Source organism: Podarcis filfolensis (assembly GCF_964270895.1).
Source record: "Podarcis filfolensis genome assembly, chromosome: 14".
Classification (NCBI taxonomy): Eukaryota; Metazoa; Chordata; class Lepidosauria; order Squamata; family Lacertidae; genus Podarcis; species Podarcis filfolensis.
This window is the reverse complement of record NC_139616.1, coordinates 32,031,723-32,051,111: the sequence shown is the minus strand read 5'-3', so window position 1 is coordinate 32,051,111 and position 19,389 is coordinate 32,031,723. Positions and strand designations below refer to the sequence as shown.

The window sequence follows — 19,389 nt, the reverse complement described above, 5'->3', positions numbered from 1 at the left end:
TCTTCCTGCTCCTTCATAATTAGCCTTGGCATCGCAATGGTGGGAAGCTGGCCTTTGACGTGTCACATTCCCAGCACACGGAAAGTGCTGCTTAATTAAAGCCAGGCTGGTGTTAGGCAAGAAAGAAAAAGAGAAAAGGAAAGGAAAAGAGGAACTGGGGTGAAGAAGACCCAAGCCTGGACAGATACATGATACCCAGTGCTTTCCCCCCGCCCCCGAAAAATAGGTGTCGGTGCCCCCATGAAGTTGTTACAGTTAGTGCCACACTTTTTAACAACAACAAAATAGAGGTGCCAGGACTGCGGACCCTTGAGTACCCCGAAGGAAAAAAAAGCACTGATGATACCTCACTCCGCATTCCTCTGTGACTGTGGGTGGTTGGCTAATTCTCCTTTACATCTTAATTTGCACCATGCTTTAATACCCCCAGGCAGTGGTGCTGTGTATCACCAGATGGGATCTCGCTGTTAATGTAGGTTAACATGGTAATGGGGTGGAGGTTGGGGAAAGAGCTGCCTTTGCTTTGAAAGAGGCCCTTAGCCCTTGGAGGGGGGACTCTATGTTCTTGAGCACAGGATTCAAATTACAGGATAGGGGGTGTAGAAAGAGGACAGTTGGCTCTTTATATTTTGTGCCAACCCCAACCCCACTAATAGGTTTAATACTTATTAGGTTGCATGAAACTTTGGACATACCTATTAAAATTATTAACATTAATGGACAAGTTGCTTTGGGTCACTTTTCATGACAAAAGTGGCTAATAAATGCTAATAATAATATTACAACAACCAATGATATTATAGGTTTTAAATACTTCAGTACTTTTAAAATAATTTCAGTAAGAAATGGGTAGGGGTGCAAGATTGCTTACAAAAACAGCTTACACAATAGTGCAAAGATTAAAACCAGCATAAAACCCCAAACCAAATGAAAGACAAACACCCCAGTGCTTAATAACATTATGTTCATTCTTCATTTCGGGGTGGCAGGGGGAGTGATAGTGTGATGAAGGGCTGGAATTTTCCCAGGGAAACCCAGTTGATGTCAATCACTTTCAGCAAAATTCGAGCCACCAGCATAGAAGGCCATTTCTTTGATAATTCCTGGAGCCCTTTCATCACTCGGATACTCTGCCACCAGGAACAGGGATGTAGCGTCTCCTATTGCTGCCCGGGCACGTGCACAGCCGATGCTCAGGAATGATGCAAGTTGTAGTCCAAACCCTTTGGAGCAGGCTGGGTTTGATTTTCCCCATCCCATTTCTTTGTTAGCCTTCCTGCTCCTGACCAAATGTCTTCACATCCCTATCCATGTCAGCCTGCCCCTCCCACAATCCTCTAAAATCTCCCAACCTCCAGGTTAGGAGCAGTTCTTGAACTGGAACATTTCTCAACACATTCTAATTTGCCGTGCATTTGCTGAACATGCAAAAAGTTGAATGGTGAAGCTCTGCTTTTGTATGCAAGATGTTTCTGGCTGGGAACAGGAATTTTGATTAGTTATTGCCACACTATGTAGAAATTGATTGCTGGTAGGTATTCATTCGGGGGGGAAATGGTCTTATTTTAAATATTACAATTGCATTTTATGGTACATCACTCGTGTCAAGTTAAATTTAATCATATTAGCATTTTAAAAAAGGGTATTCTGAATACCTGCTCACCCTGCTGCCGGAAGGAAGGGTTTATGAAGCCTTCATTTTTATTTAATAATCCAATGTCTATATTAAACAATTTGGATATGCAATATATCCTTCAACAAATCTATTCTATTGATTGCCTTTTTAACGCATGAGGGAAACACACGACCTCGTGGCTAGGTGGGGGGGGGGGATGTGCCCAGGTAATTATTACTTCTTCATTTCTAAAAGCTACACCTAGAAGGGAAGGAAGGGAGGTGCCATTTTTGTGTTGAAGAAATAAGCATAATTGTGGGACAACTTGATGCGCAGAGCAATCCTAAACCTGGCCAGTCACCACCACATCTACAGCTCTGCTAGTTTTGGGGACTATGGTACAGAAGGCAAAGTCCTTCCTTGTGCGATGCTATCCTGGATCTGGCATCAATCCAGATCTGGTTTAATGCTTTCAAGTGATGGTAGTATAGCTGTTTCAGGATCCCAAGTTGGTCCTGTCCTCAGAATGCCCCAATTTTGTGGCTTTCTGTGGACTACCATTTATGTCCACTCATAACTGACAGTCATAATTGAATCAGTAGAAAAAAGTTACCCAGAATCAAAGTGTTGACTTGTCCTGATGGGCAGTGGCTCTCCAAGATTATAGGCTGGAAATCTCTCTCTGTCCTACCTGGAAATAACAGGAAGTGATCCTGGGACCTTCTGCATCTACACCTGATGCTCCCCTTTTCAGCTATGACCTTTTCCGCTTAAATTCACCTTTGAAACGACCAAGTTTTGATAAGGAGCAGGGGCGGGCCAGCCCATTTCAATGTCTGAGGCAAAATGGGATGGTTCTCCCCAATCCCACCTACCCCATGAAGCCTGACTTACCAGGGTCACACAGTTGCAGTGGCTTCCAGCGAGATCTCATGAGAGTTCTGCGAGATCTTGCCAGAAGCCTCTGCAGCTGCACAGCGACAGCAGGGGTGGGCAGGATGCCTGCAGATTCATTGCCCTATGGGATTCTGCCACCCAAAGCGGCTGCTTCAGTCTACCTTATGGGGAGGCCAGCCCTGATAAAAAGGACTCACACAAAAGATGCTATCCTCCATAAATAATACTTTATAGATTTACACGGTTCCAAAATAGAAAAGGGGGCAACATCAGGGAGCAATGAAATGATGAAATTGCAGATGTTAAATAGGTCGATCATACACATTCACATTTAGTGATGCAGACAGGAAGGAAAAGACTTTGTCCCTCAGAGGTATATGTTACTTGCAAAATGTATAGCCAGAAAATACAAGCGCTTTGTGTCTGTAGTTGGGGGTAGCATGTTAAACCAACCGTGTTTAAAAGATGTCAAATGTAGGTCAACTGGACTTCCAGCTGAGCAAATAAAGTGGAATTATAACTCATAGATGCTGTTTGAGACAAATATCTGTAGCCAGATAATGCTATCTCCATTCTTTTCTCTCCCAGCAAAGCCAAACTCTGTTTTCGGTATACCTGTCAACGGCTGGGAAATCCAAACAAGCCAGAGTTCAGCTCTCTGCTCTGTAATCTCCTTTCCCCTGTTATTAGCTCCTTTGCTGAAAAGCAAAGGCAATAATGCTAGGATAGGTTTAATGGCTTACTTTCAGTCAGGGCATATTCTTAAATGTATAGTATTGTAATTAGTCCCAAAAAAGAGAGGGGAAAATGCCCACCTAACTGGGGATGTGTATATGGTTGGTTTCATTAAGCACACATGTTCATCCTTGACCCTTTGCCTTACACTTACAGGCTGATTGAAACTAATACGTAGTCTTCTCTCTTGGTCTTCATACGTGGTCTGTAGCCTGTGAGGCATGCAAACAGATTTGAGAGGATGTTGGTTGTAGAGCAACTGCAGGTGTTCCTGGATGAGACAGATTATCTAGATCCGCTACTATCTGACATCAGAACCAGTTTTGGAACTAAATCAGCCTTGGTCACCGTGATATATGACCTTTTTCGTGAAAGGGAAAGGGGCTGTGCAAGTCTGTTACTTGATCTCTCAGTAGCCTTTGATAGCATTGACCATGGTGTCCTACCAGTCCAAGGTGGATATTGGAGGTTATTATGGTGGCTCTCTTGGGCCTCTATGGAGATGCTGGGGATTGAACCTTCAACCTTCTGCATGCAAGGCAGATACTTTTCCCACTGAGCTGCGCACCAGCCCCAGATTGAATAAATGACCTTTGAGGTCTCCTTCAGTTCTCTTATTCTGTTTTCAGCTTGCCAATGGGGTTAGGTTGCAATGTAGATCTGATGACAGAATTGTGTCTATATTTCTTTTCTTTTTTGTTCTTTCTGGGAAATGTGGGTCACCTGTAAATAAAAATTCACCAGCTGTGTTTCTTTCCTGCCTCTGGATTCCTGTGTCTGATGACAGCTCATGATAGATAGATAGTAAATATGAATTCTTTAGGGCTCTTTGTATCTTTTTAGCTTTCCTCACAGATATGTGATTTAATTAGAACTTTAATCATTTTGGGGCCAACCTCTAGAGTCCTTTAAAGGTCCTTTAAATAGTGAAGTGTTAGCTAGCTTAACTAGCGATATGTAGAGAAACTGCAGCTGAGAATCGCTTCTGAAGTATTTCCCTTGGCAGGCAAACAGGCGACCAGAACATAACAAAGGTATAAGAAAATTCATTTATTAAAAAAGAGAAAAGGTGCCTTTAATTTAGGGTGTGTGCACTTTCCCCCCATGTGTGCATCATTTCCACTACTGCAGAGCTTTCCAAACTGTGTGTCGCGACACATTCGTTTGTAGAGCGAATGCTCCCTGCGCTCCTCCCAGAGTTGGACAGGGGTTAGCTTAACCTCTGGTTTGCTGGTAAAACCAAATTACTGTGTCTCAAAATGAGGCATGTCTAAAAAGTGTGTTACCAACATGAAAAGTTTCGAAAGCTACTGTATGAGCACTAATGTACCCAGAGTTTTCCCTTAGCTGATCTTTGGTCCCACTTTTCTTCCAGTCTGTACATAGAGTAGGTATTAGTTAGTTAGTTTTTCTTTTAACCCACTGTTCCGTGGTCATAGTTATGGGGTGTGTAAAACATATGGAACGCAATTATGAAAAAATACAGTAAAAGCCAATGCAAAGAAATGCAACACAACTGGCAAAGCATTTGGGCAATCAGCTGTGAAGCAATTGGGTGCCTTTGGCCCCCTTTTGTTAAGATTAGAGCCACCTCTCCCTGCTGTAGACATGAACAACAAATCTGACTGCCACAGTTATCCCTTGCTTAAGCAGGTTCAAAGCTGGTTTAATTTGGTAGTGCAGACATGTTGTGCATGTCATATTTTGTGTTTCCCAATTGCATGATTCTGTGGTTCTAAGCTCTATGGGTGCTCAGCAGAGGAATATTCAGGGCACACATCTGGAATCTCCCATGGCAGAGCTGGGATTTCACAGATTTAGATGATAATCAAGTTTTTTTTTTGTGTATCAACACCCCTGCCACCGCCTTGTGCTTCAGAATAATTTATATTGGACCCAATGAAGTTACTGCTGCAGCCGGGATATCTCTGTATCAGAGCTACACCTCTGACATCAGAGAGGGAGCTCTGAGGTATCTTGTTGATGCTCTACTGGATACCACAGGGTTACACCTTACTTAAGCATTTTCTTTCAAGATACAAATTCCAATATGTATTTTGAGACATTTCAGCTGCTGTGAACCATGTCACAGTGTTAGGAGAAGTGCAAAATTCACTGGATAGCTGAGTTCTAAGCCACCCATTACTTCAAGATCAGGTCTTTTCAGATAGGAATTTTGAAAAAGATCCATTCCCTCAGCCATCTGCTATCACAGGCAGAAATGCTTCTGAATATCAGGAACTGCAGGAGGGGAGAGTGCTGTTGTGCTCAGGTCCTGCTTGTGGGCTTCCCAGAGGCACCTGGTTAGCTACTGTGTGGAGATAATGCTGCGCCTTTGGTCTGATCTATCCGACTTTTCTTAAGTTTGTGTCCCTCATCAGCAAGGGGAAAGGACATGCAAGCATTCATGAATGATAGTGTTATCAATGGCTACTAACCATGACAGCTATGTAATACCTCACTGCTGGAGGCAGTAATACTCTGAATACCAGTTGCTTGGGACCTGAGGGTATAGGGCAGTATATAAATTCAAATAATAATAATAACAACAACAACAACCACAAGTGGGTAGAATTGCAATTGCTTCCCAGTGGCATCTGGTTGGACCCTATGAAAACAGGATGCTGGACTAAGTGAGCCATGGGCCTCATCCAGCAAGGCTCTTCTTGCATTCTTACATATAGCAGGCAATTTTGAATGTTTCCCCCCTCACTTTAAAAAATGTGGTGTGTGACTGTTTGGTTTTCCAAGGCAAGCAAAAGATTCTGATTTGCCTTAGATATACCAGGCCCTACGAGTGTCCCCATTTTCCACAGACAGTCCTGGATTTACAGAAGCAGTCCCATTTTCTGAGTTCATCCCAGAATGTCCTGCTTTTCCTTAGGACGTCCCTATTTTCATTGGAAAAATGGTGGAGGGTATGATAGACAACCCCCTGAAACATTCTGCGTTCATTATATATATTTGGCTAGCTAATCATTAAGAAGGTAATGCTGTTATGTCTCTTGGTTGAATTGATCTGTCTGAAAGAGCTAGTCTTCCAACCAACAGGTTAACAGACTACTTTAATATGTGTGTGGCAGCAGTGTGTGGTGGGGTCCTCTCTCTGTCTCCCCACCCCCCCTCTCTCTCTTGCATATCACTCCTTTGTTTCCATACCCTGAGGCTATGATGCAGTTTGCCTCATTTAACTACAGTGTGAAAACGGCTTTCCCTGAGAATGTGAAATATCTGCCGCCAAAGAGGCAGAACACAAGAAAGAAAAGAAAAGAAAAGGGGGGCAAAATCAAATAAAAGCAAAGAATAAAACAGCAAGAGAGAGTTTTAAAATGTGAGCAGTGGTGGAAAGAGAGGGGTTTTGTGTGTGTGTGTGTGTGTGTGTGTGTGTGTGTTTCTCTTCCTTTGCCCCTCCACCAAAGAAATGAATAAATACAGTATCATTCTGCAGATGTATGCTTACACAAAAGATGAACATTGCACAAGTAACATTTCTCCTGCTTTCATTTGTGTTCAAACACATAACAGGGTTACTCCTTATGTTTTGACACTTATCATGCAATTTCTTAATTATAAAAGCTTTATGCAACAGATGAAATGCTGCTGTGAGGGAAAAAAATTAAACAGGAAGATGTGAGATATTCTGTACTGAACATCTAAAACAGTGGTGTTTTGTTGTTTTTTTAAAAAAACATAACAATCTGGAGTGTTTCTAGAAAAGCTTGTGCCTCTACATAATGTAGACTCTATTTTCTCTTTCTCTGCTTAAGAGAGTTCAGCATATAAACAGAAAGCAATAAGCTGCATTTTATACTCTGGCATGTAAAGCACCTTTCGGAGTTGAAATGTGGATTTCATTAAATTTCAGGCCCATGCACAGGCCAATGACTTTCGGCTCTTCCTTAAAACATACACATGCAAACAAGCTTGCCAGCTACTATGTTGCTGAGCCATGCCATGCACAGGTTTACAAATACTGAGAGACACTGGAGGTGAAAATTATTTGGTGCTCTTGCTTCCTTATCCTAAGGTAAGGTAAAGGTAAAGGGACCCATGACCATTAGTTCCAGTCGTGACCGACTCGGGTTGCAGCGCTCATCTCGCTTTATTGGCCGAGGGATCAGGCGTACAGCTTCCGGGTCATGTGGCCAGCATGACTAAGCCGCTTCTGGTGAACCAGAGCAGCGCACGGAAACACTGTTTACCTTCCCGCCAGAGCGGTACCTATTTATCTACTTGCACTTTGACGTGCTTTTGAACTGCTAGGTGGGCAGGAGCAGGGACCGAGCAATGGGAGCTCACCCCGTCGCGGGGATTCGAACCGCCGACCTTCTGATTGGCAAGTCCTAGGCTCTGTGGTTTAACCCACAGCGCCACCCGCGTCCCTTATCCTAAGGTAGCCTTCCCCAATCTTGTATCCTCCAGATGTTTTGAATTACAATTCAAATTACCAGTGGTCAAGGACAATAAGAGTTGTAGCCCAGCAACACCTGGGAAGTACCACTTGGAGACCCTGATGTAGAAATATGTCTGGTTCCTAGAAGTCAATGACATTCCAGACTGCAGGAACAGGGATTTCTGAAGGCTTATCCACACTTGCCTCTTGCCCCACTCTTTCCAGACAGTGGTCTGTGCTTTAACACTCCATATCCGAGCTCCCCCCGCCCCCAAGTTGAGTCAGATCAAACATCAATTCAGGTTTTCACAGGGAAAGCTCTGGAGCAAAAAAAAAAAAGTGCTCAGACAGTTAAATCGCAGGCCATGCCTGTTAAGAGCAGAGGAAAAGTAAGTGTGGATAAGCATGGTAGTGGGGCTGCGGAGGAAGTAACTGTGGGCGAAGATAGATACCAGCAGAACACCCAACAGGAAACTCCTTACTCCATCCAGAGTCAACTAAGCCAAGCACCACCTAATGACTAAACTACATAATGGCAAATTCTATACTCATAGCAATTTGGAGATAGTCAATAGCCCTGATATCAAACTTTACTTCCTAAATATAGGCTTGAGGTGCATGTCTGAAACTGATAACCTGGCAACCCTAAGCACATGACATTAAATGTTGGATATCTGAGCAGAAACTGAGCTTTACCATTTTGCTTTTTCACAGACTGGCCTTTAAGGGGACCAGTTTCCCCTCAGGTTGAGACTTCTAACTTTGGCTCTCTCGGGCTGCAGTTGATAAGTGTTCCTGGAAACAGGTCAAGGCCTTTTAGTCAACCTGTTTCCTCAGACCTCAAAGGGCCTCCAATTGACTTTAGGCTGAGGCCTCTCAGTTTATGTGCTGCCTGATTTCATGCTCCCAATTTTGTGAGAGGTAACTGAGCATCAGTGAAAGTGTGGAATGATATGTCCCTGGGTAGCAAAACACTTTACAATGAACTAACTGTGGAAGGAGTGCCTCTGGAAGCTTTTATCTGATCGCTGCTGATATCATGTCAGATTTCAAACCCCAAACAGATCATGAATCTGCAAACCAATGAATAGCAGGCAGTGATTCCCTACTGCTTCAGTTGTGTTACACCACCAAACTTGGGCTAAAGAAGAGAGCAAGGAGTCTACAAATCGGGAGATGAAACAGTCATGTGACAAGGCCTGGCTTCTAGCAACACTTCCAGGCCAAGTTTGTTCTTGCCTCTAAACTGCAAGGAAACACAACTTGCTTGGTAGAAGCTGGGTCAAATAAGCCTCTGCAGTGTTCCAGCAGCTGTTGGTCCTCTGAGCAGTTGGAAGTATATCAGCAGGGATACACAGACTGTAATTTAAGGTTTAATTCTGTTATAAGTGTATGTCAACTAGCTAAGAGGGTGCTGGGTGGAGGTATTGGTTAGCAACCAGGCAGAGTGGCATGAACTTTGCTGAGGGAATACATGCTCTGATTGACTGTGTAGTTCTGAGAGAGCTTTCCCTCTGTATGTATCATTGAATGTATTTTTGCTATATGTACAAGGCCTGAGGAAAGAAATGACAAAACCTTTTCTTATCAAATGATGCACAGTTTTCAATCATTTTTATTTTTTTGCTCAGTTTGCACTCAGTGTTAGCAGGATTTCTCTCTCTGAACTCAGTCTGCATTATTCAAAACTGTATGTGAAAACGTGTTTATTGGGAAAATCCACACTAAAATTCTAATATTTCTTTCATCTGGATTAGGTAGTTGTTGTTGTTGCTTTAAATGCAAATTGCTCCAGAAATGTAGAGAGCCGTATTTAACATTGGGAAAAGGAGAAAACCAAAATTTACAGATTCTTCCATCCCTAATTTTGAGGAAATGAAGTTAGGGTTTTGCTGGGAGGATATTTTTTAAAAAATGGACAGATGAACAAACCTTGCAAGATTTGATCAAATAATGCCTATTTAGACACGCCCACCCCAGGAAATCTACTCTCTCTTAGACAGCAGTGTGCATTATGTCTCTTGGAATAGCTCAGTTGGTAGAGTGTGAGACTCTTCATCTCAGTCATGGGTTCAAACTGCACATTGGGCAGAAGATTCCGGTGTTGCAGTGGGTTGGATTAGATGGCCCTTGTGTTCCCTTCCAACCCTACAATTCTATGATTCTATTATTCTTGCTTCAAAGTGTGCTAAGGCAGACCTCCTGGATTTTTAGACCCCACTCCTCACTCTGCTGTGCATGGGCACCAAAGTCCTGCCCATCTGGACATAGTTACAGAGAGATCAAGAATGAATGACATAATTTTTTTATTATTGCAAAGGGGTGGGAGTGTTGCTTAATGTTGCCTTTGGAGTGAAATAAGTTGGAAGTCAGTAAAGAAATCGTATCAAAGCTCACTGCTCTTAATTAAATATTAGCTGTAATTAGCACTAAGAGTGAATGCTACGAATATTAATTCTAAGCTTGTGAAAGGGCTGTCATTGTTAATGAGAAACAGTGGGGGTCTCTATAACATCTGTTTTAGAGCTCAAGGTAGCATAGAACTCTTTAAAACAAATTGCACTTAGACAATCATTCCCCATCTCTCTTGTTTTCTTAATGGCATTTTTAAGATATAGCAATAGATACATATAGCAGACTTCCATTCCATTTTAATTGATTAATATTTCCATAACATCTTGAGTCTGCTTTCCAAATATTAAAAGCACTTTTGTGGAATTTGGAGACCCAAAAGGTCTGCCCACTTTTGCATCTGACCTTCACCACCACCATGTTGCGATCCCCAGAAGGTTGTCAGTAAGGGAAGCTGGCCCTCAGGCTCAAAATGATTACGCAGATCATTGAAGTGATTATTGGATTATTGGGACTAGGTCTGTCCCATCTAGTCCGGCATCCTGTTCCCATAATGGCCAACCAGATGCCAGTGAGAAATCAGTGAGCAGTACATGAGCACAAGAGCACTCTGTGCTTTTAAATGCCCGTGGCTGGAAACCACAGGAGAGGAAAGGACTCTTCTGCTCAGGTCCTGCTTACCTGTGGGCTTCCCATGGGGTCATCTGTAAGAACGGGATGCCGGACTGGAGGGATGATTGACCTGATCCAGCAGGCTCCATCAGCTGCTGATGCAGCCTTTGTGCCTTTTCTCTGTTCCGAACAGAAGGAAGGATGCTTATGCAATCGTGGGATCCAGTGAAATGTGGGCATACCTTTTTCAGGGAGTGGGGGTTCATATAAGAGAGGCCAAGCCAGTGCAAATAGAACTGAGTAGGAAGATTTTTGCGGTGGTTAAAACCCAACCTGTAGTTGTGCCCATACTTCTCATCTGGAGAATCTGGGAAGGCAATATCACCAAAGGGGGAGCACTGAAAATCTGCAACAGTTCAGGAACGAACTGCAGGGCAAGCTTAATAATCTTACCTACCTTCTCTTTGTTTGTTTTTATCTTTCCCCTTTGCAGGGTAATCAGGAAGCCACAGCACCTCCTGACACAATGGCACAGCCTTACGCCTCGGCTCAGTTTGCTCCTCCTCAGAACGGCATCCCCGCAGAGTACACCGCGCCCCACCCTCATCCGACTCCCGACTACACAGGCCAAACCACAGTTCCAGAGCACACATTAAATATGTACCCACCTGCGCAGACGCACTCTGAACCAAACACAAGTGACACAAATGCACAAACTGTGTCAGGCACAGCCACAGTAAGTATATATTTATATAGATAGATAGATAGATAGATTTAAATTTCCCCATGCAAAAAATATTGGCATCAGCAAAGCAGTCTATATGAGCAACCTCTAACCCTTCTAGACTCGGGGCTCCTCTTGCATCAGTGGGGTTTTGAGCTGGAGCCACGGGAAGAGTCTCCAGCTCAAGCTTCTGTTTCCTGGTAAAACCAGAAAACTGAAATCTGAGTATTGAAATCTGACCTGTCCAATCCAAAACTGAATGCTGCCTGAATAGAGGTAACTGTTTGCTTGTGTGCATCATTTTCTCCCCTTCCTCCACTAGCCTACATTTAGTTTGTGATTTCATTGGGACAGGGATCTCTTCTGCTAATATGAGATTGTTAAGTACTGTGTATTTGGAGTGTGAAGTATTCATTTCAGTTGTGATGATTTACCACCAGGGCTTTAAAATAATACCTGGCTCTGTATGTGTGAAACATGGCTTCCCATCTAAGGTGCTTGCATGTTTGCATGTATTTATTCTGCACATGGGGTTCACCTACTTATGTGTGAGATTAACTGTGCATAATGCTATAATTGTCCCCTAGCTTACCACAATCATTGACAGAACATTGCTGTGCGAAAAAATGTATTTGACATATCATGTTCCTAGTGTGTGGTTCCTAGTAGCTCTCTTTGTTGAAAACTATGGCCTCCAAGAGATTATTAGGATGACATCTGGTGGATTAAACAGTTGGGTGTTTCAACCTTTTATCCTCAGTTATTGAGAATCGGTATACTGCAGAGTTTAATGAACAATTATACACCTAATTCATACAGAAGGTAGGAGGTGCTTAAAATTTTATTTATTATGCCCAACATGTTTTGAATAACATCATCCTCAGGAGTTTCTGGATAACAGAAATATCTTCAAAGGCTTGTGTGTAAATTGATTGGCTTAAGCACAAATATGCCAGCGGCCACAGACACCATAAGGTTTTCCATAAGAACATAAGCAGAGACCCATCAGAGCATAAGAACATAAGAAGAGCCCTTCTAGATCAGATCAACACTTGGGCTTCTAGAATTAAGCCAGGCTCCCTCCCTGATTTCCAAGCATGGAGCTCTGATAGGAAACAGTCAGGTTTCCACTGGCTTCAAATTCGTTCTGTTTCCAGCTAGACATTTTAACCCGCCAGCTTCCCACCTAGCAAATCATATTTCAGAAGGTGAGACAATATTTTTCTTTAATTTAGTCTAAATCAGAATGATCAATGCTGACTTCTGGGCCCAGGAGGTGTGGTGTGCGGGGAATGAGTAGTTCAACTGTACACTGTGTGAATGAGTCGCTTTTATCTAACCTGAATCTTGCAACATTCATCTTCATTGGATGTCCATGAGTTCTAGTGTTATGAAAGCGAGAGCAAAATTTTTCTCGATCCACTTTCTCCATGCCATGCATAATTTAATAAACTTCAGTTATGTTGCCTCCTACTTGTGTTTTCTCTGAACTAGGAAGTCCCAGATGCTGCAACCCTTCTTCATAGGAGAGTTGCTCCACCATTTTGATAATTTTGGTTGCCCTTTTTTGAACTCTTTCCAACTCTACAATATCATTTTTGAGGTGACTGAAAGCGGCAACAACAGTGACTACCAATTCTATTTAGTGGATTGATTTTCATTCCAGAAATAAGCAAAATTCAGCAATTTCCACTCCTGTTTTCATTTTTGTGAAAATTCTCTGACATCCTAGCTCCAGCTGGCGCTTTCAGGGTTCTAGGGAGAAAGCAAAATAAATCCTGCAGACTTCAAGTCTGCCCACCCCCTCTACAGTTCCTTCCAAATAGACTTCTTTTCATAAAAAAAACACCCCACACATAAAAGATATCACTGAATATAGCAAAAAAGTGTGCATTTTCTGTTGTTTGTTGTGACCATTGCAACATCTGCATCGCACATCCAAGCCATGTTGTCACCAGTTTATGAGCTACCCCAATCCCCATTTGTTTTGGTTTGTTTCATATCCAAATAGTGCATTTTGCTTCACTTTGGGTTGTTTTTTAGAATTTCAGGAGACATTGTATATCTCAGAATGTGTGGCATCAGGCTTTATTAATGGATTCATGTCTGGTAAACAATTCAGCCTCTGCAAAACAAACAAGCAAAATGTTCTCACTTGTATCCAAAAGGTGCTCTACCACATTTGAAAGTCATGATCCACTTATGGAAGAGGCTCGTTTTCCACACTTGCACTGGAGGACTGAATGAGAAACAAGCTATATCCAAAGCTTTGCTTCCACTTGTATAATCTCTTGTATAAACAGAAGCATACAGAACCTATAAGGTTACAACATTTGAGACTTTCTAGTTTAGGAGGACAAGATGCACATTTATAACATTGCACATGGTGTAGAGAAAGTGGATAGGGATAAAAACTTATCCCTATCCACTTATCCCTGTCATTCATAACTTCTTCCTCTCTCATAATAGTGGAACATGGGGCTATCCAACAAAACTGAATGACTTCTTCACACAGTACATAGTTGAACTGTGAGATTTTAATTAACAGAATGATGTGAAAATGGGATGGAATGGATTTCTGAATGAACTAATGGGGAACTGAAATGGACAGGAAATAGATTCACCCATCCATTCTTATAGGGAAGGAAACTTGCTAGTAATTTAGATGTTCTGTCCCTTATTTTGCTGGATCTGCTTCTGCTTACATTAGAAAGGAGTAAGGTTAAAAATCCCACCTCATATACAACATTTTTTAAAAAGTTCAGTGTATGGAAAGTGTGAAGGTTCATGAAGCAAAGTATGAAGGTGGGGGTTGCACATGAAAGCAAGTTCCTGATGTTTAGCCAAATGTGTGCCCAATGAAACAAACATGTATTACAGTTGAAAAGCATCATCATCATAGGCACTGAGCAGCATTTTAAAGGGGTTGGCTACATTACATTGCTTTGTAACTACATTGCATGGTGTGGGAATGTGCATCAAAGAGTCCGCCAAATTGCCCCACAGATTAGAAACTAGGCTGTGTTGATCTGGTTTAAGAAACAACAGCAACAGCTGGATGTCAAGAACGTGATCATATTCATAGGCAAAAAGATACATAGTAATGAAGAGAATGATAAAGAAATCATTTCTGTTATCAGATGAGAGTGATAATGGCTAACACATTATTGCCACTGCAAATAGTAAAGCAATGTTCTCAGTGAAGTCTGGACAAAGTTAAGCTCATTCAGTTTCAATCAAAGTGTCTAGAGGAAGAAATCTGTCAGTTTTGATGACCCTCTGTTTCTCATTTCCCCAATCTTCAGTTTGCCATATTTCCACAACTCTTTGTGATCTTCACGAAAAATCATTAACATTTTTGTGTGCATTCCTCCTAATAATCAGTTTTTGAAAGCAATTTTAGACAATATGATACATTTGGGTGTGTAATTTCCACTGATAAATTTCCACTAATATATATATACATTTTATGCACACTTTCCACTAATACAGGGATGTCCAACTTCCAAGAGACTGCGATCTACTCCTACTATAAATAAACTGGCAGTGATCTACCCATTGGATTGACCAGAGTTGTTGAGCTTTTTTTTTTGGGGGGGGGATGTGAAATTTGAAGGCTAGCCACTATTTTGATTTACACACAGATCTGCAAAGTGTAAATCAATTAGATTTACTTTAAATTGTGAACCAAACCAAATTTGTCAAAGAGTTAAACAAGTGCTTAGTTTCAGCTGGATCACGCTGAATTAATTATTTGCTTTTCTCTCTTTTTAAAAATAATAATAATAATAATAATAATTTATATTAATAGTAGAGATGTGAGAACTCTGATGAAAATGGAAATAGGAGTAGAAAATGCCAATATTCACTTATTTGTTCCATGTCTGGAACAAAACTCAATCCAGTGAATACAATCAGTATCCACTGTTGTTGTTGTTGTTGTTGTTGTTCTTTTCAGCCTGCAAATTATACTTAATTGACCCCCCCCCAACATTTGCATTGAATTTCCTTTCCGTTGAAATGAATAGGGTAGGATAATTAAACAACAATGTAAATTATATAATGTACATCATTTCATCACAGAAGGAAGCAAGGCGAATAATGAAAGTTTTGCAAGAAGATGAACTGGAGCAGAATGGAAACAATGCTGCATGCAGTGAATAGAGGTTGGAAACCACACAACTTAGAGACACCCGTGATTGAACTTGGGAGCTTCTGCATGCAAAGGAGATGCTCTAGTGCTTGGCTGCAGCCCTTTCCCATTTTGTTATAGACAGTAGTGCAGTGGCAAATTCAGAAGTGCAAGATCCCTTCATGATAGTCACAGCCAGGCCCCCTCACAGGCACACCCCATCTAAGATTATGATAACTAGGGGTGCATTGCAATGATCAATGCAGATGCCCATGTGTTCCCTTTCGGCTACATCTACTAATTTCTGTGCATGCGCATGGGCAAATGATTCTGAGTGCTCCAGTATCTTTTCTTGGAGCGATGTAATCTGTGCTTTCCTTGTACGTAACAGAGCTTGCACCTCTTTCCATTGAAACTGAAACACCTTGTGTTTTCAGTGTTCCTAAAGGTTTGGAGCATATAGAACAATTCTTCCTTAGTGCTTTTCCTGCGTCCCTTATTTAGAGTGACCCTAGGAGCCAGTCCTTAGTGGCTGATACACCTGTTGTCGTTCTGATTGGCTCCAATCAGCACAATGGGTGAGATGACTTCTCAGTGGCTAAAATGCTCCATTTTCATCCTGATCAGGTAGCTCTAGGACTTGCAGACAGGGACCCCTGCTGCAGAAATAGTAATGGGCCTTTGACACTAATCTCTCACTGTGATCTTGAACTACTATACTACGTATAATTTATCTGACAGTTGATAACCTTAAGTGGCACATACGGAGACCTACGTAACACCAACAACTTTACAGAGCTCATATCCACCTGCTTCCTATACTCGTGCTCCTTTGTTTTTAACTGGACTGTGCTTCACATTTCCATGTTTCAGCTATTCTTTGCACATTTAGCTATTGTATTCTTTTCATATCCTTACGTATTGTATTACCGGTTTTCAATATTGGTGGTTCTCATTGTTTACAATGCACTTAAGGTGTTAAATATTTCTCATGGGGTGAGGAAGAGGGAGGAGGAACCAAACCCCCCAAAGTTGTGTATTCTGCTGAATAAACAAACCACTAGTTTCAAAGCAGACTTAGTCAAAATGAAAGAGCTAATTTATAGCTTAAATTGCATCTGACCTTCAACATCTTGGCTTCACATTATAACACTTTAATTAAAATTGATTCTTCCCTAGGATTATTATGTGAAAGGTAATTCTCCTTTTCGCTAAATGCGAAGAGGGATATCTCTTCCAGGTTAAGCTCAGTTAATGATGGCTCCCCCCGACTTTTGTAATTGGCAGGCTGGTAGTAGTTTGTTTATGGGTAGAAAGAAGTTGTCAGTTGCAATGACGCTTATTAAATTGGAGTGAAATCTTGCAAGTGGAGTCCTTCACTTCAGACTGTCCCCCACCAGCCCCGCTCTCCAGGAGAATATATTTTGGGCCTTGGTGCTATTGAAGGTCTGGAATTATTTTAGATATTTGTAGGCAGCACAGAATGAGAGCAGTGCAGGAAAATAGGTCTCTGTGTGATAGCTTTATTTGTGCAGATACTGGGGGCGTCTTCTTGAGAGGGAAGAGAAATTAAGTCTGTGTGAATTCCAATATGAGATGACCTGGATGAATAGATGCATCACAGAGGAGGCTGGTCCATTAGGGCACAAGGGGCTTTGCCCCAACCACCTTATTCTGTCCTCAGTACAGAATGTGTGGATGGCGCCACTTACTGTTGGCCTCCCTGCCTTCTGTCTACCATTCTCAATGGGCACCAGTCACTACTGGTTTGGAACTCACAGGACAATCCAAACTCCAGCTAGGCAGCTGGGAGAAGTCAGGGGGTGGGCAGGCAAATAGCTGTACCAACATAACACATTTATTCTTGCTTCTGTCAGGCACAGATCTATGCAAGCATGGGAGTGAGGACTTTAAATAAATAGATATGAAGATCTGTATCCACATACAGGATCATTCAAGGCTCCCTCCCTCCCTCTCTCACACACTTAAACAATCTGCCCCTTGGTAATGAAACCATGTAGCCCTAATGTTGTTGTGATGGAGCAATTACTTTGGAAAGAAGAAAAGAAGCAAGGAGAGATGACTACAAAAGATGCTAATTCACAGAGGGGTTCATAATGTTCAGATCGTAATATAAGAATATAAGCAGTGCCGAAAGGGGAAACGTATTTCTGCATTTTATGAGCCACTTTCATAATTCCTCCTCTGCTGATACAATGTCACCACATATATTTAATAGTGATATTACTCAGTGAAATAGAATAAGTGTTGATATAAAATTGCCCCATCTGCAATTGAATTTGCCATCACTATTCTCCTGGGTTTGGTGATTGTAACAGTTATATGTTCTATCTTCCTTCCTATACGGTTGCTAGTCCTCATTATAAACAGAAGGGTTGAGTTTATTTATACACAGAGAGAGAGCTGAGAACCAGGCACTGCCTCCGTAGATGGCTTCAGACACATTTGCCCAGATGAAGTGTGGGTCTGCACGTTTGGAATTTCCATAGAGTAGGAGTGAAAATTCATGAGTGAAAGTTCTTCACCTCATCTGTAAAAGCTGGGCAGGAGGTCCATTGAGTTCTGAATCCCTTGCCTTGCTTGTGCACTTACTAATCTGGTTTGGGTGCAGTTGAATCTGTATCAGTGCTAGCCTGAAAAAAGATATTTTTCTTACTCACAAGTAAGAGTGTCTGTCATGGTGTTTTGGATGGGTCAGGACAGATGAGGTGAGGTCTGGTCAAGTCTGAATGAAAGCTGGCCTGGGAATCGCACAGACCTTACCAAACTTGACTTCAGTTATGTGAGAAAGATGTGTGCTAGATATAGCCAACATGGTACTCTCCAGATGTTATTGGACTACAACTCCCATAAGTCTGAACTAGCATAACCAGTGATTGGGGATAATGGAAGTTGTAGTCCATCAACATCTAGAGGACTCTTTAGTCATATGCTAAAGAATAATTGACATCTGCTTTGGGATGACAGAAGGGAGCATTCTGTCTCCCCCTCCCCCAGGTTTGTTTGCTAGTTTGTTATGGTTCATTTCAGGTCCTGCTTCTGGTCTTCCCATAGGCCACTGTGAGAGCAGGATGGTTGATTAGATGGGCCACTGGCCTGATCCTGCAGGCTCTTTTTATGCTCTTACCTTCACTGTGGCATGAATGATTCTGAGCCAGCAATTTCCACTAGTACCCAGCAAACTTTGACTTTCTTTGAGGCAACAATGGCTTATTTGTGTAATTGTCCCCCTTTGTGGTGCTTGTGTGTGTTCTGCACCTTAATCAACAGCCTTTTATCTTTATTTTTACTTTGATCATCTCAAAATAGCAACGCACCTACCAGAAAACAGGGGAGGGGAGGGGAAAAGGGTAATTAAATTTGGCAGTTCTTTTCTGTGCGCTGTCTTGTTGATTTTTTGTTGCTTGAAAGTGCATCTAAAGGTGTCAACTGCTGTTTAATTGACTAAGCATTCACGTAAGATCCAGCTGTTTCTGAATGCAACCTAAATATTTTATGTGGAAGCGGTGTGCACAAGGACAAAAATATAATGCCAATAGGCTAGCACAGCTATATATGGTGAATTCTATGCTTCCTTGGTCTAACTGCAGTTGGACTCCCAATGGGAGCACCCTGCAATATTTTACATAAAATGATCTGAACATCTCATGTAAGTATTTGTAATATATTGAAGAGGCTGCCAGTACATTTTCTGCTCTGACCACAGGGGGCACTGGAGTTTAGGTTGCTTGTTATACAAGGGTCAAGGTGCTAAATAAATTTATCATGCTGTTGAAACATGGATAGCCCTAAACTGACCAGAATAAACCTATGCTACAACTGAGGGCGGGCACTGGAAATCCGAAGAGGCTTGGAAGGAACCTGATGTGGGCTTAGAGCCCTACCCCTATCTTTGTGCATGTAAAGCC

The 19,389-nt window shown here is 42.0% G+C and overlaps 1 protein-coding gene across 38 annotated transcripts in view; it reads left to right on the top strand.

Annotated features, from left to right (window-relative positions):
• The window catches only part of RBFOX1 (RNA binding fox-1 homolog 1), a 1,446,067-nt gene that overhangs the window by 1,284,205 nt on the left and 142,473 nt on the right, over positions 1-19,389 (top strand). For all 38 annotated transcript variants that reach the window (XM_083585208.1, XM_083585181.1, XM_083585184.1 and 35 more), the window contains one exon: positions 11,098-11,340. In XM_083585208.1, coding sequence (XP_083441334.1) covers positions 11,098-11,340 — 243 coding nt within the window. The remainder of the gene's footprint in view (positions 1-11,097; positions 11,341-19,389) is intronic.